General features: G+C 45.3%; 2 protein-coding genes across 5 annotated transcripts in view; one reads left to right on the top strand and one right to left on the bottom strand.

Moving 5' to 3' along the window:
* Positions 1 to 235: 235 nt before the first annotated feature.
* VIM (vimentin) lies at positions 236 to 7,655 on the bottom strand. Its single transcript, XM_042945022.1, has 9 exons — positions 6,932 to 7,655; positions 6,212 to 6,272; positions 3,789 to 3,884; positions 3,540 to 3,701; positions 2,881 to 3,006; positions 2,432 to 2,652; positions 1,921 to 1,964; positions 1,455 to 1,540; positions 236 to 606 (listed from the first exon to the last, which is right to left on the bottom strand). Exons 1-9 carry the CDS (start codon positions 7,492 to 7,494, stop codon positions 565 to 567), a joined length of 1,401 nt encoding a protein of 466 aa, XP_042800956.1. The 5' UTR covers positions 7,495 to 7,655; the 3' UTR covers positions 236 to 564.
* A 9,583-nt stretch (positions 7,656 to 17,238) lies between these two features.
* TRDMT1 (tRNA aspartic acid methyltransferase 1) overlaps positions 17,239 to 22,701 on the top strand; it is a 91,937-nt gene continuing 86,474 nt past the window's right edge. For 3 of the 4 annotated variants that reach the window (XM_042945011.1, XM_042945021.1, XM_042945010.1), the window contains exon 1: positions 17,239 to 18,210. The gene's annotated coding sequence lies outside the window, so the exon portion shown is untranslated. Of the gene's footprint in view, positions 18,211 to 22,204; positions 22,470 to 22,701 lie in introns of those variants that run through there. The other variant, XM_042945013.1, reaches the window with a different exon arrangement.

Raw genomic sequence — 22,701 nt, 5'->3', positions numbered from 1 at the left:
TGATAGATCGTCTATTTGTTAAGTTCAAATAATGTAACTGAAAAGAAGTGAAGTCTACCTGTAAATGACCCAGTTAAGAACTATACCTCAAGCATAGATAAGTTGGATTTATCAAGTTAGCCTAGATTTTTGTGACAAATGAACCAGTAGGACTAAAAAGTATTTGACTAACACATATATCCTCGTAAACTTTGGAGAACTGTGGGGATATTATCAAATAAGTAACACAGCCAAAGAGTTTTCCAAAGATTTATTGAAGCAGAAACAAGTTGGTCAGACACTTGTTGGAAAAAAGCAGTTTTAATGGTATTCAAAAATACTTTTTAAAAAGTATCCTAGCACAAGTTTTCTTCGTAAACTAGATTATGTTTGTAAACTTTTCTCTAAATCTTTTAAGAGTGTTGGTTCTTAAGAACTAAAGGTTATTCCTATTCCAAATCTATCTTGCGCTCCTGAAAAACTGCAGAAAGGCACTTGAAAGCTGTTTCTTTAAGATATGGATTTCTTTTTTTTTTTTTTTTATTCTTGCTGGTAATATATTGCTGCACCGAGTCTGTGCAATCTTCACTCAAGGTCATCGTGATGCTGAGAAGTTTCATTGATAACCTGCAAAAAAATTCAAATTCAAATCAAATACGGTACTACATGCTAAAGATTCAGTTACCCCATTGAGCACGACAAAGAAAAATCCCTACGAAATAGAATTTATTGTGAAAACAGGCAGGTCATGTTGATTATACACAAGAAGGGTCCCAGCTAGAAGGGACAGATGCGTACGTAAGCCGCTCTTCACCTACAAGCAGATTAAGTATCCGATGGAATGTTAGCGTTTAAGAAAAGAAAACTGAACTATGTTTCTGAAGGATGCTGTGATCATCCTATGTAGCAAAGTTTAAAAGCAATGAAGGCATTCTAATTGTACAGAACGTACACTTGAAGTTTATGGGCAAGGGAAGATTCCACGAAGGTTACAATAGATTTCGGCCATTTCTTTCGTGGCATAGGGAACGAACAAGAAACGAAGTGATCGTAGGGCATGTCCCTGCACTACGTCAAAGGACACAGGAGCATTGAGGAGGCACAGTCAGTAGGGAAGGCCATATGTCCGGTATCAAAACATTCCTGGGATTGAGGTTCTAAGGAAGGAGCTCATGAAACGAGTCTAGAAAGTAATGGAAAGAGGCTGTGCTCCCATTTTAAATTAAGGACCATAGAAAGAAATCCTTTATTTTGGACTATAGGTAGATTGCGATCTCACCTCCACATTGAGGAACCAAATAATTAGTTGGCTGGGGGTCATGCCAGGAGAAGAGGCCTATTCTCTTTTGAGGGGTCACGGGTGAAACGGAACCCCCCCCCAATTAACCAGGTGTATCTGAGATACAGACTTAGTGATTCACAAGGCTATCAATGCCGGCCTGAGATGATGCCGATTTTGAGTGAAAGATACCAACCTGTCCATCTCTGGTTTCGACCGTCTTAATCAGAAGTGTTCTTTTTGAGTGAGTGTCAACCAGAGGAAGTGAATCCAGATTGGTTTCTGAATAAAGAAAAAAGCCCCAAATGAGGAAAAAGGACATTTGAAAAAAACAAGTAACTGGCCAAAGAATTATGACTGTGGTTCATAATTGCTCAAAGTGCTGCTCCCAAAAGAATTCTAGAGACTGAATACCCGTTTGAAAGCCCAGCATCAAGATGGACTATTTCAGTTACACCCCAAAGGAAGAAGTCAATGTAGTTTAAATTTAACTGGAAGCACAGACTGTAAGCCAGTACTTGGATCGAAAAACTATGGATATTTTACAGGATTTTAATTTGTATGGCATTTCCAAGTATCATTTAACAAATGAGTGCTTTATCATGAACAGACTGGTTACAAAGCTGCTAAAATTTTTCAAAAAAGGGCAATCACATGCTTACCCCTCAGGTTCAGGGAAGAAAAGTTGGGAAGAGGCAGAGCGATCCTATAAAAAGATAAAAACAGTAAAATTTTTGGAAAACAGCTCAAACAATAAGGCACGAATTCATTCACTTCTTGTTTTCATCAAAGGAGACAATGTATTCCTGTAGTTCATGGCGTGAGGGATCTGCTTCAAACATATTTTACCTATGAGTGGTCTCATTAGTACATTTACAATCTTTTACCCCAAGTATCTTCTCCACAGGGGCGTGAACTGGAGGCTCACAGAGTGGGAAAAGCGTTGGCGCTCAGAGAGTTAAGAGTTCAAATCCCAGCTCTGCCCCTGACTAACTCTAACTTGGGCAAGTTACTAAACCTCCTGACCGAAGGTTCCGTATCTATAAAAAGTGGTCAGTAGCTACCTTGAAGATATGTTCCCAAGATGAAATGAGGTGAGGAATGTCAAATGAGTGACAGAATACCTAATACACGGTGGCTATTAATTCAGGCACACAAGCCCTCGTGCCATACCTGCTCTCCTCGCCTTCCAGCAGCTTCCTGTAGGTGGCGATCTCAATGTCAAGAGCCATCTTAACATTCAGCAGGTCTTGGTATTCGCGAAGGTGACGAGCCATTTCCTCCTTCATGTTCTGAATCTCATCCTGCAGGCGGCCAATAGTGTCTTGGTAGTTAGCAGCTTCGACGGCAAAGTTCTCTTCCATTTCACGCATCTGGCGTTCCAGAGACTCGTTCTGCAGGGAGGAAGAAAGGCTCAAGTATTAGAACAATAAGGCCCGTGTAAGCTCAAATCTTCAGACCCCAAAGTGCTTTTTTGAACCCGTCCTGACAACTCATGGTCTTTGGACTAAAAAATCACTTTTTCTTCATTTGAAGTTTTGTTCAGATATCGCCATTAGCTCGGTCCATGTGGATGGTGCAGACTGGTTATGTTCCCTCTTTTACGGGGGTCTGATACTCACAGTCCCTTTGAGGGCGTCCACTTCGCAGGTGAGGGACTGGACCTGTCTCCGGTACTCATTTGATTCCTGCTTCGCCTGGCGCAGGGCATCATTGTTCCGGTTAGCAGCCTCAGAGAGGTCAGCAAACTGTCAAAAAACAAATCAAAAATGTAGACCCCCCCCAAGCGACTTGGTTTCCAATCCTCTAAGATTCTACCTTCCCCAGAAAACCGGCAGATCTTAAAGATGGTGACCAAACAAATAAACGACACATAATCCAAACCACGCTCCGTATTTTTAACTTCAAATCTCCTTGTCTCTCAGAATACGTCTGCATTCCTGTTCTGAAAAGCAGAGGGGGAGCGATGGAATGCCGACACTGATATGTTCAAGTAGAGACGTGATCTACTGCCCTCGTTCAAGGGTGGAGGTCGAGGGCATGGTGCTGGGAGTTACTTTGATGTAAGGTTAAGAAGGAAGGGTGGAAAAGAGAAGGCGTGAGTGATGGGGAGGCTGCAGCAACAAATTAAACTTGAACAAGAAGTTCAAGAAGTTTGAAGACGTTCAAGCCAGCTTTCTGACTGGAGCTAACGGGTATGTATAGGAATCACAGACGGGTGCAAGCATTTTCAGAGCAAAACGCTCTTCTTTTGTTCTAGCCACACGGACTAGCGTCCTACCTTGGACTTGTACCATTCTTCGGCCTCCTGAAGGTTCTTGGCAGCCACGCTTTCATATTGCTGGCGTACATCCCGCAGGGCAGCGGTGAGGTCAGGCTTGGAAACATCCACGTCGATTTGGACGTGCTGGTCCTGGATCTGAGCCTGTAGCTCCTGGATTTCCTGAAGAAAGAACAGACAGGAGGTCGGTCAAGCCACATCTGGGGACAACTTCCCCCACATTCACCCACAAAAAGGGGCTCCACTTGCCTCATCGTGTAGTTTCTTCAAAAAGGCAATCTCTTCCTGCAAGGATTCCACTTTGCGCTCAAGGTCAAGACGTGCCAAAGAAGCGTTGTCAACATCCTGGTTGGAAAAGAGAAGAGACGGGTATTGGGGGGCTGCTGAAGCCCAAGGCCTGTCTCATGGATTCATTGTAAATTAATCACATGAGCTTAGTCTCTTCACTGTGAAGAGATTGTTGACAGATGTTATGACTTTTGCATTAGGTCCGTGAGTCACCCAGTACTATAACATACTCTTTGTTTGCTTCGTTAACTAATTTGAATTGTGACCCACTGTGTTGTGTTCTAGGTGGCCGATAAGCAATTTGGATGCAGATAAATGCTCAACTGCACAGGGCAAACCGTACTTCATCGGTCATTAAAATCCACGTGACAGCATTTTTAAGATCTCTTTTTTTATCATGTCGCGAGATAACGTGACGATCATAGGGTTGGCCAGATCTCACTTCATTTATACCTGAGAGTACGCAGAACAGAAATTTGTGCTTTGAAAGTGTCAGTGTATCCATGAGCTCTCTTTTTTTTCTCTACTCAAACTTCTGAAACTTATCCTTAGAATTCAAAGTCAGTGTGTAGTCATCTGGCATTCAGGGTACAGGCTAGATTTATACTCCAACTCAAGACGTACACTGGCAAAGATTCAGTTCAGGCACGTAAGGAAACGAAATGTAAATTCTGGACTGTATTTTCTCTGCTTCCTCTCGTAGCACATCCTACAAGGGTGTGTCCGTCCCTTCCGTTGAGCACGGTGTAAATTCTGTTACTAGGTTTGTTTCAGAATGACTGCTCAAAATGCATGTAATGAAACTATGTGAAAAATTCTTGCCGCTCTGGCTCTCTTCTGTTTCCACCATTTGTAACCTGCTACGTCCCAAAGATTTTATGTCCCCTCGAGGAAACGTCACGAGAATCTTTACACCTCTTATTTTGTAAGCAACTGTACTCAGTGTACGGTTTATAGCATTAGTCTTCAAAGACCCCTCTATCACCTTCATGGAAACGTGAATGAGGAATGAGTGACAACAAAAAACAGGCTTGGGCAAAATTCATTTTTGCTTGTTAAGCCCTAAAAGAGATGCAAAAGATAATTTACTGACCTCTATAAAAAAGTTCAACGGGGGACATTCTACTTCATTGATGAGACTATGAGGGATTTTACCTAATCCCTAAACAGGAGATCTTTCATAATAATATTGTTTCATATTAACTCACTGCTCTGCAGAAAATTTTATAGATATGATGATCATAAATGCTCGGTTACTAAAATGAAGCACACACTGCAGTGTTTAACTTAATCTGGTAAGTGTATTTCTGCTTCAAAATGTTATTCTAGACTATTCCTCGGAGAGCTTTTATAGCCATGCCAGTAAGTGTTCAGGGGAAGAAAACTATGCTGGCAGCTCTTCCTGCTTTTGAATTCTAATTTCAAGCTAAAAATCCTTTAAGTCTATCTAACTTTGGAGCAAAAAGCCCTTTAATGAAAATCCGTTCTTCAGCCTTAGGTTCTTGTAGAGGATGTGCTAAAGAATTTAAGAAACCAAATCAAGAAAGGCCTTTCAAAATGTGAATTATGATTGTAGCTTTAAGAATATACTTCACAAGTCTGGGCCAGAGATTAGATAACGGATGTTAGCAAATACTTGTGTCCGACTAGGACTGTGCTTACATCATTACATATTCAATAAGAATGCAGCCTGTTGCAAAGCTTCTCTGGGAACACAAAGACTCCTATTATTTCTGTCCTGAGCCACCACACTTGCCAGAATGTCTGTATCTACATTCCATAGTGAAGCCCGTAGAAACCATTAATACCTTTCAGCCCAGAGGACAGATGGCTCCTTTTCACCCTTATTAGATCACAAAATAGTTGTGCCTGGGGATAGTTCCATATAACTTTAAAGCCGCCATGGAACTTGCAGAGAAGAAAAGACACTTGCTGGCTTCCATCCAGTGAAACTAAGTTTCTTGTCCCCCTGTACATTTACATTTTAAAGTACAGGGCATAACTGTGCTTTCTGGTGGCCTTGTAAAAGTTAGCCAGCTTGACTTTAGCAAGCCTTTATCTACATCAAACTGTAACTGTTCAGAATCTGAATGCCAATGTGTTTCAAAAACAAAACGGAAAAAAAAATTTTTTTTTGAAAAAAAACGTCGAAACAAAGTAAAAAATCAAAGACTTTCTTTATGTCTTAAGGAAAGGCTTCACCCCATTCAAGGGTTTTCATTCGGACAATTTCCGATCTGCGGTCTTTCTGCCGCTAGGGGGCTTTGCGCACAGAAGTGAAGTTTTGCGCTCTCTAGACTTGGGTTGAGTAACTTTTGAGAATTGCCCGTGGGTTGATGGGGCGGGGTCCGGTGGCTGTGCAAGTGGGAACAGAATCTACAAACCTGTCTGAAAGATTGCAGGGTGCTCTCGGCTTCCTCTCTCTGAAGCATCTCCTCCTGCAACCTGAAACAGTCGCGCATTAACCAAAAGGGAACTGGGACCCCGCCAGGGGTGGGGCGGCCACACCCAACCACCACGTCGCGGCGCCGCGAGACGAGATCCGCTGCGCCACCTCTGCGGGCAGCCGGCGACTGCGGCTTTTAGGACTGCCGCCCTCCGCAAGTTTTGGCGGGACCTCGGCCCGCAGTGTGCAAAAGCAATCACGGCCGCCACGCCAGCCTGCACGGCGAACGCCCCCACCCCGCCTCCGAGGAACCTCTGCAATCCCTTTGTCTCGCTGCCTCCACACCCCTCCCCTCTTCCCTTCTCCCGCCCCATGATGGCTGCACGCCAGAAGGGGCCAGGAAACTTTCTCAAAGTTTGGGGGAGATCGCGCTCGTTGCTTTTAAGGGCCTTCGGCTACAAAGTGGTAGTTTTAAGAAATCTGTAACCTGAAGCGGGGTGTTCTTGGGCAATGAGTGGGGGGGGGAGGGGAGAGGAAATGCGAACTGCAAGGTCTGGGTGCAGGGCGGGGCTGCGCCGCCGAAGCCACCGCCCCGCTCACCCGCTGTCCCCCAGACAGCCACCGCCCCAGCCACATCCCCAAGGGCGTGGCGGCTTCTCGCGGGGGCCCCGAACCCCCCTCCCTCCCTCCCGCAGCCCCGAGGTGGGCGCCGCCTTACTTCTCCCGGAGCCGCATGATGTCCTCGGCCAGGTTGTCGCGCTCCACCTCGACGCGGGCCTTGTCGTTGGTGAGCTGGTCCACCTGCCGGCGCAGCTCCCGCATCTCCTCCTCGTAGAGGTCCCCCAGGCGCGACTTGCCCTGGCCCTTGAGCTGCTCGAGCTCGGCCAGCAGGATCTTGTTCTGCTGCTCTAGGAAGCGCACCTTGTCGATGTAGTTGGCGAAGCGGTCGTTCAGCTCCTGCAGCTCCACCTTCTCGTTGGTGCGGGTGTTCTTGAACTCGGTGTTGATGGCATCGGCCAGCGAGAAGTCCACCGAGTCCTGCAGCAGACGCACACCGGGCACACTGCTCCGCAGGCGCACCGCCGAGGTGCGCGTGGCGTACGGGCCGCCCGGGGACGAGGCGTACAGGCTGCGGCTGGTGCTGGGGCGCAACGCGCTGCCCAGGCTGTAGGTGCGGGTGGACGTGGTCACGTAGCTCCGGCTGGAGCTCGGCCGGCTCCCGGTGCCGGGGCCGCCGAACATCCTGCGGTAGGAGGACGAGGACACAGACCTGGTGGACATGGCTGAGACGGTGGCGGTGGGCTGGGCGGCTGCGGCGGCGCGGACTGGCTCGGGGAGGACAGGCGAGCGAGGGCGCGGTGGGTGTGGGCGGTGGGAGCGCTGCTGCGTCTCTGGCGCGGGGGATCCCGGAGCGAGAGTGGCAGAGGACCGGGCCGGGCCGAGGGCGCAGTTTTTATAACCCGGTTGGGAAAGAGGGTCCCCTCCCACTGCCATCCCAGCCGCGGAGAGCGCCAGCCAATGGGGACCCGACGAGATGCGGGAAGGGTGGGCGGGGGTTGGGGCGGGGGCGCCCTCGAGCCTTCCTCTCCGCCCCTCTGCAGCCCGGGACTGGGCACCTTCCCGTTACTTTTTGGGTGGGCTGGGACTTTCGGGGGCTTTCCTGATGTTGGCCTGAGCTCTGCTCCCAGTGGGTGCTGAAAAAGGCGGGGTCGCGCGGTGGTAGGGAACCCTGCCCGGGACCGGACCCGAGGGGTCCCCAGGCACTGGGCCAAAGAGGCCTGGGAGGAGGCGGGCGGGTGGGAGGGGCGCTCCGCTGCAGGCCAGTGTTCTGCTCGGGGCTGGTGGGTGGGGAGACCCGCGGGCAAAGGGGCAGGAAGAGGGGGGGGATCCCGAGGCTTGGAAGGCGTGGAGAAAGGAACAAAGAACGCCTGAGATTGGAGCGGGAGTTGGGGGCGCGCACAGCCCAGGACACGGAGCTGGGGTCGCGAGCAGGCTGGGCGCACCGCCCGCTTTGGCCCACGAATCTTTCCAGCCTCTTGTCGTGGGGGTTCCTTAGGTTCAGGGACCTAACGGGCTCGGTGTGGCTTTGGACGGCGCGAGCTTCGAGGCTGCGGCCGAGGAAAGCCCGAGGGGCGGGGGGGGGGGGGGGGGGGCGAGAGGGGTGGGGTCGCTGAGTCACTGGCAGTGAGTCACCGAGCCCTGCTGCCCGCCGAGGTTGAGGGCTCCTAGCGGTTCGGGAAACCGTTAGACGAGATTGACTCAAGTCTCCTCGGGCGGCGCACGCCCTGTTGGTTCTAAGTTTTACCCAACTTCTAGTCGGGCCTCCTCTTTCTTGTGTGCGGTTCGCCCGCGAGGATCCTAGAGCACCCCTAAGTTGTTAAGAACTCGCGCAAGCCCGATTTTGCTCCAAATGCGCGGACTTCCCATTAGCAGGAAACTTCTTGCAGACCCCAGAGAGCTGCCAAACACCGGTCTCTGGCATCACGAACGCACTCGGGGAAGGGTTTTCTTGCAAAGTTCCCTCCCACCCTTCCCTCTGGGCTCCCCTCAGTGCCCCCCCCCCACCCCCGTGAAACCACACCCGAGTTTTAACAAGATCTGAAAGTTCTGGGTGAAAGAGGAAACCCGGCGTCCGTCCATAGTTTCAAAATCAAATTGAGAGATCATTGGTTTTTCTGCTATAGTGGAAGTCATTAAAGGCATAATCTGTGCCAATTATAGAATTAATTAGGTGTTGCTTTAAAGCTCCGACCTGATTAATGAAAGGCAATTATATAACTCAAATGACAGAATGTTTGGGGGAAATAGATTTATGTGTTCATTTTGGTTCAGCGAGGCACGTTGCGGGATTCTGGGGACTTGTCTGGGAAATGTCACCGGTCCTTTTGGCCTATTTTCCAAGAAGAATTAGTGCATTTGGTCTTCCAGTGACGGAGATAAAACTGTCTACAGAGCAAACAGAGCAAAAACCTTCTGGTCCAGGGCACCAGGGAGTGTCGAATTCCGCCGCCCAAATCTTTCTAGGTAAAGGGCCATCCTTGCGGTGTTAGTAAATGCAGAATACAGTGCTTACCCCCAAAGGGAGATGAAGGGAGGAAAGGCCTGACAGTCTTACTGTGGTTAATTAAGCAGCAATTGAAACATCATGGAATTTTGTTGTGGTTGTTGTTGTGTGTTTAGAGGACACATTGAGTACCAGATGGATTCACTGCAAAACCACCGTAAAAGTCTATAGTGGATAGTTTGGAGAAAAACGGTGAAATCCTTCCCCCTTTTTCTGGGGGGAGTGGGAGGGTGGGTGAAGGCTGTGGGTGTGGTACTGGAGGTTACCCGGCATTTAAGAAAAATAGTTTGGGACCAAATTAAGGGTTTATCCCAGCTTCTCTGTACAAGCCTCTGCTAGGTAATATTTTGTTGACCTCATTTCAGAGAGCTCTGGCAAGTGGCACAGCCAAGGTCAAGGTGCAGGACCTTTGCTGCATAGCTCCCCTGCTGTGGGTTTCCTTTATTCTTGCTCCATGAGAGCTCTTGATCCAAGCCATTGCTCAGCAAATGTCACCATTGTGAGTGAGCCTGGCATTTTTAGGATGAGAAAAAAGCCATCTCCCCAGGGGAGGAGGCGAGGGTGGGCCCTACTCCCACCTAAAATGCTGATCCCAGGGCAATGAGGTGGTGCTGCTTGCTGACTGACTCACCATGGAAAATGAGGGCAAGGCTCTGGTGTGGTGTGGCAGGGTGCCCTGTCGGTGACCACAGCAAATTCCTCGGGGTATGGTGACTTCCTCTGGGGTGGACTCTGGCCTTCCTCATCATTTCTAGGGTACCCCTTCTCCTTTCTAACCCGTCCGTGATCTGTATTCGCGGGCAGGACCGTGGTATGTTCTCTGGCTGTTTTAGCTCAGGCGCTATAACAAAATACCGTAGACAGTGTGGCTTAACCAACAAGCGTTCATTTCTCACAGTTCTGGAGGCAGGAAGTCCGAGATCAAAGTGCCAGCAGATTCAGTGTCTGATAAGGACCTGCTTTCTCCTGTGCAGAGAGCTGCCTTCTTGCTGTGTCGTCATGTGGCGAAGCCAAGACAAACTGTGGTCTCTTCCACTTCTTAAAAGGGCACTAAGCCCATAATGGGGGCTCCACCATCAACACCTCATCTAAACCTAATTACCTCCCAAAGGCTCTGTCTCCATATAGGGTTGCATTGGAGATGAGGGCACAAACTATCCATCCGTAGCATTTGGCATAGAATGCACACACACACACACACACACACACACACACAGATATGCAATATCCAATATGTCCTTCCTATTAGAAATTGCCATAGTTAGTGGCAGACTGTAGGGCGTGGAAAAGTGGAGATTACAAAAACACTTTAATCGTTCATGTAGAACGCGTGAGACTTAGGAGAGAATCAACTTCATTCAGAGATATGTGTGCCTCGTGCAGTGCCTCAGCCAGTGGGCCAGTCATGCGTGTGGGCGAGCCCTCTGTCTGAACCACCTTTCTCAAGGGTGACAAGTAATCCTGCTATCTCTGCACCCTGCGTTCCCAGTCACCTTTTGGAAGTAAACAGTATGCAGACGTAGCTTTCTCACTTCATATGTGTTTTCTGAGGGCCACGCCAGCCTCTCTCAGCGGTGTGTTCAAATGCCAGACCGTGAAGCTGCTTCAAACATGGTGCCGGTCGTGGATAAAGAAGGACACCGCCGTAGAACTTGTAGACCAGGCGTAAACATGACCAAATCTAAAGCACTCACAGCGATTTTGGAATTTGCAAGCTGTGGTGATGTCAGTTGAGTTGGGGCGATTTGAACTGACGGACCAGCCAGCCATGTGCAGACGAGCTTAGGGCCCGTGGGGGCTTTCGGAAAGCTGGCTGGCGGGAGGCCACGCCAGGAGGACAGCCGCTAGCAGGATCGCCTGCATGGAATGTGAGAAGCGAGAAGGTGGATAAAGCAAGACGTGAGAAACCTGGCAACGCCAAGAAGGCGTGGGAACAAAGATAATACTCAATAATGTCATCAGCGCTTTAATTTTTGTGCCTGCTGGGTGATGGGAACTTTGCATGCATTTTACTTGATGCTCTCTCAGCCTCTTGCAAGGTGGGTTTGATTGTGCATTTTGCAGCTGAGGAGTCTGAGAGGCGGGCTAACAATTTGCTCATGGCCCCGTGACTACGAGAGGAGGGAGAGAGGGGGCAAGACTTCCTCCTGGGGCCTTTCAGACTCCAAATGCACTTTTCTTTTCTCTCCGCCTTCCTCGAGGGTGAGATCTTGCTTCTATCAAGCAATTCAATTCACACATATTATTTAGGGCCTTTCTGCATTCCAGGAACTGAAGAGGCAGGTTAATTATCAGATTACGCTGTGAAGTAGCAGGACTCTGAAAGGAGCTTGGCAGGTGCTGAGACTATGATGCTTTCTGTTATTCAGGGGATGGAACAGTGGTTCCTAGTAGATACGAAGGGAGTTTGGTCTTCACTCGCTCCCTAGATCGTTAATTTTGAGAGTTAAACATTTTCACCTCGATTTCTTTCCATCTTTCCGTCTCTTCAGAGCATCATATCCAAAAGCAGACACAACTCGTCTCACACCCTGAAACCCCCCAACCCCAACGGCTTCCCCTCCTAACTTCCCAGTCCAGGGCAACACGGCACATTAACCGGATTGGAAACCGTCATCACCATGGCCACTGCTTACTCTTAGGTCACTCGGATCCAGGGGGCGTCCTGGCTCGTTGTTTCCTGTATCCACTCCTCGGTTTTGTGGCCGTCACTCATCCGAGTCATTTTGTGTCTCACCCCTGCGATGCTGGAATTGGCTGTCCTCCCCCCAGGCTCTGCGCGCCCCTCCCAACGTGTCTGTCTTCGAGCCACAACCTCTTCTTAATAACTACATTCTCAAGACTCCCTGAAGACCCAAAGTGAATCACTCGTTCCTTCATTAGAATGCCCTCCATGAGGTCAGAGATTTTTCTCTCTTTGGTTCACTAGCCTATCTTCAGTGCCTAGAGAAGCCTGGAGCATTTGTTGAGTGCATGGATTAACGCATGAGCCATTCACAGAAGAGGGAAGGAAGGAAAGAAGGGAGAGACGAGGCTAATATTGTAGTGTTCTATTCAGTGTTCTAGTTCTAGTATTCTATTCAATGTTCTAGTATTCTATTCAATGTTCAAGCATTGTGCTAGTTAGTGACTTTACATGTGACTGTATTTAATCTCTACAGTGTATTATGATCCACAGATTTCATCCACTTTCTCAAAATACATTTATTGAATATTTACCATGTGCCGGGAGCTCCACTCGACACTGAGGAAAGTGAGCAAGGCAGGTGCAATGCAGGCACCCTTGGTTGGGATGTAGACTTGAGTTGTGTGGGCACATACGTGACCCAGAGATGCAATACTCAGGTAAAGGGACAAAGGAAGGAATTACAGTTTGTAATAAAGATGACAAAGGAAACAGAAGTCTTGCTGCAAAAGAGGTTGAGGCTTGGGGCACCTGGGTGGCTCAATAAGGTCAGCGTCTGACCTCGCCTCAGGTCATGGTCTCACCTGAGGTTCATGAGTTCGAGTCCCACATCAGGCTCTCTGCTGTTGGCATGGAGCCTGCTTCAGATCCTCTGTTCCTCCTCTCTCTGCCCCTGCCCTGCTTGTGCGCTCTCTCTCTCTCTCTCTCTCAAAAATAAATAAAACCTTTTTAAAGGAAGAGGCTGAGGCTCATAACATTCAACTGTGTCCTTGGAAAGCCATGCCCGGTGTGAACATCCATCCTTCTTTCCACTGCTCCTCCCCGGACAGCAGTTTCAGGGGGGCCCTAAACTGCTCTCTGTTCCACGAATATACCACATTTCCCCATGCTCAGGCCTTTTCTCAGATTCCATTCAACAGACAGGTGTCCTCATTATCTACACTTTCTGCAATGCTTGTTAGTTCAGGTCAGTAAGAAAGTGCCTGTGGCTCCAGGAAGCTCCTAGCCTTGTAAAAGGATTAGGAACCACATAAAGATCTGTAATGCAGAGTGGAATGTGGTGAGTGCTCCCATAGAGATAGGAATGAAATACTAGGGGCTTTAGGAGGAACGATCATATCCCCTTGGGGGAGACCAGAAAATATATTTAGAAAAGGTGGTATTTGAAGAATGGGTACAATTTTTATAGCTTATCGTGGTAGAGAAAGAATGTTCGAAACTGATGAACCCCACTAAGAAAAAATCGCATAGAGGGCAGGGTTTCGGGGGGGCATTGAGGGAAGACTAGAATCCCAATATGGCCCGACTGTGGAGCTGTTGTAGGGGAGAAAGGGCATCAAAAGCTAATACGGGACCATGCGTTGGAGGATGAAATGCCAGAGAGAGAAGAGTTTATAATTCATGTGGTGGGCAGTGAGAATTCACTGCCATTTGTATCTGGGAGAAAGGCATGCTTGTGGCTGTGCTTTAGGAAGACTGTTGTGGCATCTGGGGGATGAATCGAGGAGAGTGATTTGAGGGCTGTTTGCCGTAGATCAGGTGCATGGTAAAAGGAGACTGCCCTTGAAGGGGGAGAGGCGGGTGTCCTGTGATGGCACAGGGGGATGATTGTTCCAGACCATGAAGTTAGAGAGAAGACATGCTTGTCAAAGGGCTCAGAACTTTCTGGACAGGAACTGAGAGAATGGATGCGGTATACACAGAAGAAAAAATATGTGGTGGGAAATTAATCTCAGGTGAAAGAGAATTCACTTGTATCCTCTTACCTGGAAGTATCTTCCCTTCTGTAGTTGATGTAAAGTAAAACCCCATGGGCACCTGGGTGGCTCCGTTGGTTAAGCGTCTGACTCTTGATCTTGGCTCAGGTCGTGATCTCACGGTTCGTGAGACTGAGCCCCTTGTCAGCCTCTGTGCTGCTTGGGATTCTCTCTCTCTCCCTCTCTCTGCCCTTCCACTGCTCGCTCTCTCTCTCTCTCTCAAAATAGATAAACTTTATTTATTTTTTAAAAAAATTTTTTAACATTTGTTTATTGCTGAGAGGCAGAGAGAGACAGAGCAGGAGAAGGGGAGGGGCAGAGAGAGAGGGAGACACAGCATCCGAAGCAGGCTCCAGGCTCTGAGATGTCAAAACAGAGCACGACATAGGGCTTGAACCCACAAACCTCGAGATCATGACTTGAGCCAAAGTCGGATGCTTAACCGAGTGAGCGACCCGGGTGCCCCTAAATAAATAAACTTTAAAAAACAATAACATAAAACCGCAAGAGGAAGGTGAGATATAAGCTGGATCATGCCATTTTACCCTTTATGGCCCTTCTAGCCTGTTCATATGAGTTAATATCAATTACCTTATATTGTTCCTTATCTGATTTGAGTATGTTGGCCTGGTTTCCACAGATTTGTAAACTTGGGGACTTCTTTAGTACCCTCTAGAACAGTTTCTAAAGTTCAGAGAAAAAGCTTTAAGACACATTCCTAGAAATCTTTCTGAATCTTTTTGGGGGAGATAAAAGCAGATCATAGTCTCCCCCTAGAGCTATTTATTACTTACAGCTTCATCAAAGTCTAATGTACAGTCTGTGATGAAGGAGACAGAAGGTGATGAGTATGTGGGAGGGAGAGAAAGACATTAATTAACAGATGGAGGGAAAACCTAGTGCAAAAAACTCAAGTTGATGTGAGACAAATGCGTGAAGCTAGATTTTCCGTATTGCTTCACTAGATCCAAAATACAGAACGAAACCAGCCCAGTTATAAAAACCAGACCTTATTTGAAAGAGACCTAAACGATACTGTCAGAGTTTAGTTATTGGCCAAGTGAGACTACCTGAAAACAAGCAGTATTCGCTTGTGGCCTGTAATAATGTTTTTCCCATGTTTCGGGATAGAGAAGGTCTTATCACCACCAGAACATTTGCCAAGCGCATGGACATCTTGGGAAGTCATTCTGCCTATTTTGAGGTCACCTAGTTCCTGAGGGGCGGAAGTTTTTTTTTTTCCAGGAGATATTTCATTAATGGTCTAATGATAGTAACCGTTGAATAGCGCGGTTTTCTTTTCAAGAACTGAAAACAATTTTTTTCAAGTTCTGATTTGTCTTTGTGGTAACCTGTTAGGTTGGAACGGGAGTATATTGATTATCTGGATAGGCACAATGTCTTTCCTATATATTTGAGGCCAATCAAAGAACTCTATCCCACTTATCTCAAAACTGACTGATTAATTGACCAATCCTTCCAAAAACGTGGAGATGTCTTATTTCTGGTATATCACATTCACTTTGCCAGCAAAATTGTTTTCTTCAGAAACAATGACTATCGCATTTACTTTTAGATATGTTTGATAAACTCAGTGTTTAAAATATGCCCCATAAGACACTGGTCTCTACGTGTGCTGACAAAGATCATTATGATTTGTAGAGATTAGAAACGAAACTCAAAAGACAAAGAAATAGAAAAACAGTAAACACATAAATCAAAGTAACCCTAAATGCAAATGGAAGGAAATATAAGATGGCATCATGATAAAACTATGTAAGGCAAAAGATTAAGAAAACCCACTAAATTTATGACAAATAACTAAGAAAGACCATTTTGAGTTGACAGCTTTCTCCATAATTCTACTGCAATGGTTTCCAAAATATTGAGTAAGATTTTGTATTTCTGATTAGCTAAGTACTGGAAACATGCCCTCTAATGGGACACATGTGGATATATGGAATAAGTACAAAAATATTATGGAATTTGAGCTTAATATAGATTAAATATGTTTTCGTCATATCATAAATCATGAAAAATTGTTCGGATACAGTATTGTAATTTCTTCATCTGTCATCTCCAGAACTTCGGGAGTTTTGACATGTGTGAGCAGAATATAGTGCAGAGAGATTTACATGTCAAGATCACAGTTTTCGTTTTGCTGACTCTGGATTGTTTTTCACAGTTCTTGACTCGTGGACTCTAAACAATGATAATAATAACCAGACATACCATGATATCATTACTAAAATTGGAGTCTGGCCCGGATTGGAAAACTAATGGTAATCATGAGACGTTGCTTATTTTGAGTGCCTACTATATGCCAAGTGTAAACTTATTTGCCATGTATAAACTTACGGAATCCTCTCAACAGCCCTATTATACATATGAAGAAACTGAGACCCGGAGAAGTTAAGTAGCTTACTCAAGCTCACACAGCCAGGAAGTGGCAGACCTGGGATTTGAACCCAGGACTTCTGGCTCCAGATCCCACACTCTAAACTTCACTGTAAGGCACTACCTCACACACTGTGGTATTTTTGCACTACAGTTGGTGATGTGCCCAAGACCCTTTGCGTTCTTTTCATGTTATCTGTCCTATCTCTTTGGATTTCTTTTGTTCCTGTTCTGATGCAGCAACAGAACACTCTTTGATTCAGAGAATATGGTGCCCTTAATGAATCATCAGGATGTCCATGGACATTTTCAGGGACTTTCTGTGGAGATCTCGGTTTTTAGTTCTGAGTCAGCCTACCAGAACGATTTGATAGTTATGGCATATGACTCCTGTGTACAATTACAAGAATGAAAATCCTCAACCACATTGCTGGTGGAGAAGAAATGAACCAACGTTTTTGGAACATGTAGCCTCTGTAAGTAAGAGCATCTTTGACTTACTGTCTTGTTGGTTTGAATTTTAGGGAGATTTATTAACGTTTGGGGTACTGACATTGCATAGGCCAAGAATAATGGGAGAGTTTTGAAATATGGGAGATTCAGTGATTACCTGACAACCAAGATTCTCAAGGCCAGACTAAACAGTGTTACTGAGGATACGTATAAGCTTACTACCCAGGTAAAACATTTCTTGTGCAATAATAATCTTATCGCTTTTGGGGCGCCTGGGTGGCTTGGTCGGTTAAGCGTCTGACTTCAGCTCAGGTCATGATCTCACGGTCCGTGAGTTCGAGCCCCGCGTCGGGCTCTGTGCTGACGGCTCAGAGCCTGGAGGCTGTTTCAGATTCTGCGTCTCCCTCTCTCTCTGACCCTCCCCCGTTCATGCTCTGTCTCTCTCTGTCTCAAAAATAAATAAACGTTAAAAAAAAAAAATTAAAATAATCTTATCGCTTTTGCATATCAGGTTTTCCCAAGTAATGCTCATCAGCACCAGTTCTTTTAAAATAGAGCATCCTTAAAGCATCACACATGTACAAGGGCAAGGGCAAGAAAGTCCCATTGTAGATCCAAGGAGAAAAGAATGCATGTGAGTATTATAAACCGGATGAAATCTTAACTCCGTAGTGGCACAGTTACTTTAATAGATTGGATTATTCTGAAGACAACCAGTGACCCTCTTCCTTCCACGTATTTGAGTCCTAGTATGTGCCAGAATCCCCGTTATGTGCAAAGGACACAGAAATGAATAAAACACCTTCCTTGCACGCAGGGGGCACCCAAAATAGTTCTCTCTTCTCTGCTCAATCTTTTTCTCTCTCAGTCTTGCATGATTGTGCTGCCACATTGAGATCTAGTTCAGCTGTTTCATAACGCCCCCACCCAAGGTTCAAAGTGCTTTGGTGAAATAACATCGACTTTTACCCTGAAATCCATGGAAATATGAAGTTTACTGTTTTGTTCTCCCTGATAAAAGATAGCATAATAACTAGTTGCCGGGTGACTGCATAAAACACAGGCCCCAAATGCAGCCGGTGAAGAGCAGTTAGCAATTAAGTAAAGGAAATGACTGGTGGGTTTGAAACTCAACACACTGCCCATGTACTTGTTAGCGTAGGGAGGCCTCTGGGTTGCTCTGACAACTTTTATCACTAAGGAAATAGTTTTGGTGACTCATGCTCGTACAGAACGACTTCTTTCAAAATCTGTGTTTTCGGTGACCTTACCATTATGCTTCTGTTTTCCTTTTTCTTTGGACGGGGACAGAAAAAGCTTCATTTGGATGGCATGGGTTTATTACTCAGTAGCATATTATTCATTCGCTTGCTGGCTCATGTTTTGAGATTTAACGGACTCAGTGGTGATCAGAGTAAAAGGTCAGTAGTTCTTGCAATATATTGCTATATTAAATGTAGAACTAAAGCCTATTTTCTAAGCAGAAGTGTTATATCTTATATTAACAACATCTCTTGTCGGTTACTTTTTTGTTATTTAACGCAACACTGTTATTCAAAAGACTGGTTGTACTTTTTGGCAAGTAAACCAAAATACTGAGGTACTTTGCACCGTAACCTAAAATGCCTTAGTTGTCCCTCAAGGAGATGAAAAACTGGACTTAAAGTCTCCACTGAGAGTCGTCTGGAGATGATAATTATGAAAATAAAGGAACTTGAAGGAAACGCCTTTGCCCGCTTCTCCTTTCAGGTTAACTGTCTACCTGAAAGATGTTCCAACAGTATTTATTGACAATTGATATTTCTCTGCATTAAAATATAGTAAAGAAGTTGCAGAAGAAATGAATTAATTCAAAGAGTTATAGGCCGATAATGTGTTTGGAGAACGATATGGGAGAACTTCCTACAGGCAAAGAAAACCGGGAGCCAGGTGTCTTGCCTGGTAATTTTTGTGGTTCCAACCTTCAGTGTGGTCAGCACAGGGCTTACCTGGGTCCTCATTACATCTTTTGTTCTAACCCCAGAAACCGTGCTGGGAGTCTCAAAATTTAGCCATTTTCATTTTGCTTTTAATGCAGCCCTTTTCTGTTTTTAATTTTGTGGCTGGAGAAGCCTGAAAAAGACAATGAGTCATGACAACCATTTCTTTTTCCTCCAGATAGGAGCCTTCAGCGTGAGGCGAGGGCACTGAGCACCATTTGTGTGATTCATGAGGCTTAGTGCCTGGGCGCTTTTCCGAGGGGCCCCTTTAAGGGGACCCACTAGTCCAGTGGTTCTCAAAGTGTGGTACCCAGACCAGCAATACCAGCATCACCTGGCGTTGGAAAGGCCATCAGTCCCCACCCCAGATGCACTGAATCAGAACTTTGGAGCAGAGGCCCAACAATCTGTTTTTTAGTATATGTGCTGCCGAAGCGAGCACTCAACAATCTGTTTTTTAATAAGACTTCCAGATGATTCTGAGGAAGGCTGAGGTCTGAGAACCACTATGCTAGTGAATTCTTAGTATTTGTGGCCATGAAGAGCATGAACAATATAGTGGCTGGAGAGGCGATGTTTATGACTCTTCATTTATGAGGAAATGAAGAATAAATAGAAAAGAATGTTTTAACTTTTAGAATTCAAGACTAAAAAATTAAAAAGCCTGGAATTTAATTAGGGGGACTGATTGCTTGCAAGAACCTTGCTTTCTCAGGGAAGGGCAATCTGATGACTAGGGAACTGTGAAATATATTGGCATGGTTCTGAAATTCTAGAATAAACTCTCGTGAGAAAAGGCACAGCTTTCTATATTAGGACATAAATTCAACCCAGGTGTGTAAAATCCTAGAAGACTCTCGTGTTCCATTGGCTTTGCCAATTCATTTGCATCTTGAGGCCACAGTTTCTAACTGAAAACCATATGTGTTGTTAATTGCCACAAATGATCTCATCAGAATGAAGTCAGAGATTCAGAATATGTAAGAGGATGTGTGAAGTGTTTTGATTATTGAAAAATGTGAAGCATAAGCATCAAGAATCATGAGTAGAGATATTGATGGCAAAGAGGTGGTTTAGAAGTTGATACAAAAAAGGATTGATATTTCAACTTCCCTTTGACATACACCTCCTTGACTGCTGGCTCTGTCGTGTATTAGTTTTCGATGTTAAGTAAATCACGGTTTTTAAAAGCTTTTCATCTTAGTTCCCTCAACAAAAATGTAGCATTTATGATCCCTACTCAGAGGCTTGCTGTGAGAATAAAATTAGATTAAAATATGAAAATGCAGTTTGTAAAGGTCAAACATTACACATTTTAGGTATTGTTGTTAGGACTGTCGGTATTTTGTGTCTGGGTTGGGAGGCTTTGTGATTGTTGACATAATGACATCCAGGAGTTTGGAATAAGTGTGTATGTCAGCAGATTTTATGATTACAAAAAATACCCATGTTTACTTTTCTATTAATTCTCCTCTAGTGGAATGTTTTCATTTTCTCATGAGACGAGAGAGATCCGCATATGTTTTATTAAAGAAAGCAAGCCTGATATTTTTTATCCTTTGAACCGAGGGACTACATTTCACTCATTCTTGCGGGGAAAGATGGCAGCTTCTGGGTAAATTCACAGGCCGTGGATAAGTCTCTATTTCTTCGAATGTAAAAGGAAGGTGTTGCTAATACAGAAGCGTGTGAAGACGAAGTGAGAGATGTATATAAAATACATAGTTGAGGGGTACATGGTAAGCACTCGATAATGTGGGTTGTTATTAGTGTTGTTATCGTTACGAAACGATACCTTGAAGAGGGCAATGTGTCTGAATAGTCGAGGGAAGGAGAAAATAAGAAGACAAGGAGGCAGCTTGTGAAATGGCCCGACCATTTGGCACATGAAAATTTAGGTCCCATGACTTTTCTGGTCACGCTTATGAAATCAAACAATTCTCTGATGGTTGCTCATAGAGAAAATTAATATAGTGATTTATAATCTGTGCGTCTACCTCATAATCAACATTTCGGTTTTGCTTTAAAGTTCTGTTTCTTCCCTCTCCAGGCTTGAGTGTGCTAGATACAAGGAAAAGGGAGTACTGAATTTCTCTCTCCCCCTCCCCGCCTCTCTCTCTGTTTACCAAGTGTTTCTCCTCGTCCTTCCCTACTTTGCTGACTAAGGTCTCTTGCTGGTTAGGGTTAGGGCTCATTGAGAAGAGGTGAAGGGGAAAAGAAAGTTCTTTCTTGACAACTATTGTTGGTGATCTAGAGTTTACACCGCTCCATTGGGCATGTGTTTGAAATGGGCCCTTTTTCTAGCAGGTGTTTCTGTGGGAACTTCTCATCATTGGGCTGTCTTGCCCAAAGTGCCCTTGACATGCACAGGTGCATTCGTATTTGTCTTCCACAGTCCCAAGAAGTCATTCGGAAATACACTCTGCTTCTTTTTGCTGTGGTAACTTCTTTCCAGGGGCTCATCCTCCCTCAGAATCTAAAACAGCAAGTTCTCCCCTATATGGCTCAGATCTGGTCCAAGGGAAATACTTTACCTACCAGAACTCAGAGGAGGATGAGAGCAGAGTTTTAAACTCCCAGGTGGTCCTGTGACAGACACTCTTTGCCTTGGACCTGAGGTGAGTAGCAAACAGCCCCAAAGATCTTCTTGGCAGAAAGGTCAGTCCACACAGCACGCTGGCAACTTTCTCCGAAAACTTTCCTCTGCAACCATCTCCAACTTGTTTATACCTTCCACATAGATACATAGCTGGTTGTAAGAGTTTGATGTAACTCTTTGTGGAACCCTTCCTTTGCGTTGTACTGTTGTATTTCACCTTGGCAGGTGGTTTCTACTGCTTGCTACTTTACATGAAACTTGCTTTAACTCCTATCAAAGGTAAAAAGGGAAAGAACCACTTTGGGGGGGCTCTCACTCCTCAATCACCCCAGAATTGTGGTCGCTGCCAGGGAGAAAATGGTGTGTCCATGCAAATGTAATTGGGAACCTCCTGCGTGCCCAAATCACAACATAATTCCAAAGTTAAGCTTTAAATGTGAGCAAGGGTTTTTTTTTGTTTTTTTTTTTTAGATATTCATCTTTTCCTCATAGGTAGCTTTTTGTTTTCTAAAGTGACTGAGTTACAGTATTCCTGTCTTACGTTATTAACCCTTGAACTGACTTCTCTTATTGTTTTGGGAGCTAAAAATGTGTTTAAAAATGGTGTTCAGCTGAAGTTAAAAAACTGCTAACTTTTATCAGTTGTTAAATACAATTCGCACTTGTACTTAAATAAACTCATTTGGAGACAAACAAAAAATTTTATGTATTGTGTTTAAATTATCTTTTTGCATTGCAGGCATAACTTTTTCTTTTTTATCTTTTTTTTTAAGTTTATTTTGAGAGAGACAGAGAGAGTGTGAGTGGGGGAGGGGCAGAGAAAAAAGGAGACTCTGAAGCAGGCTCAGCACTGTCGGAGCAGAAGCCACGTGGGGCTCGAACTTGTGAAACTATGAGACCATGATCTGAACTCAGGCCCCAAATGTCTGTGTCTGTCTTGTGGTATTTCTAGGGGTGGTGTCTTAGTACACTAAGAAAATGAACCTGGACTTGGAATGTCACGTAAGCCTCATTTTTCCATGTGTTTTTGTAGTGACCACATGCTATTGTGAAAATTATATGGACCTTTCAAAATTTGCTGGGAATTTGAAAATTGGGTATGGTAGGTATTTGTCTAATAATTCTTAATATCAATTTGGTTATTTTTTCAAATGGGCTTGATTGGCGTAGTAGAGTTAGAGTAGCAAAACCTTAACATAATGACTAAATACTCATCTATGCATCCATCCACCCAAGGGACTCCTTTTATTTTATTTTAGTTTAGTTTAGTTTAGTTTAAGTTCACCCCTAGCGTGGAGCCCAGCGTAGGACTTGAACTCACAACCCTGAGATCA

The sequence above is a fragment of the Panthera leo genome, chromosome B4 (assembly GCF_018350215.1).
Source record: "Panthera leo isolate Ple1 chromosome B4, P.leo_Ple1_pat1.1, whole genome shotgun sequence".
Classification (NCBI taxonomy): Eukaryota; Metazoa; Chordata; class Mammalia; order Carnivora; family Felidae; genus Panthera; species Panthera leo.
The sequence above is the reverse complement of the archived record's forward strand: the minus strand, read 5'-3'. Positions and strand labels throughout refer to the sequence as shown.

Bases quoted from the DNA above. Each gene is read 5' to 3' on its own strand.
- VIM (XM_042945022.1), bottom strand. From the start codon at position 7,494: ATGTCCACCAGGTCTGTGTCCTCGTCCTCCTACCGCAGGATGTTCGGC. The intron at 3,885-6,211 runs GTTTGTAGATTC...TTTTCCAACCAG, and splicing joins CCCTGCAATCTTTCAGACAG to GATGTTGACAACGCTTCTTT. The intron at 1,965-2,431 runs GTATGGCACGAG...ATCTTTTTATAG, and splicing joins CTGGAAGGCGAGGAGAGCAG to GATCGCTCTGCCTCTTCCCA.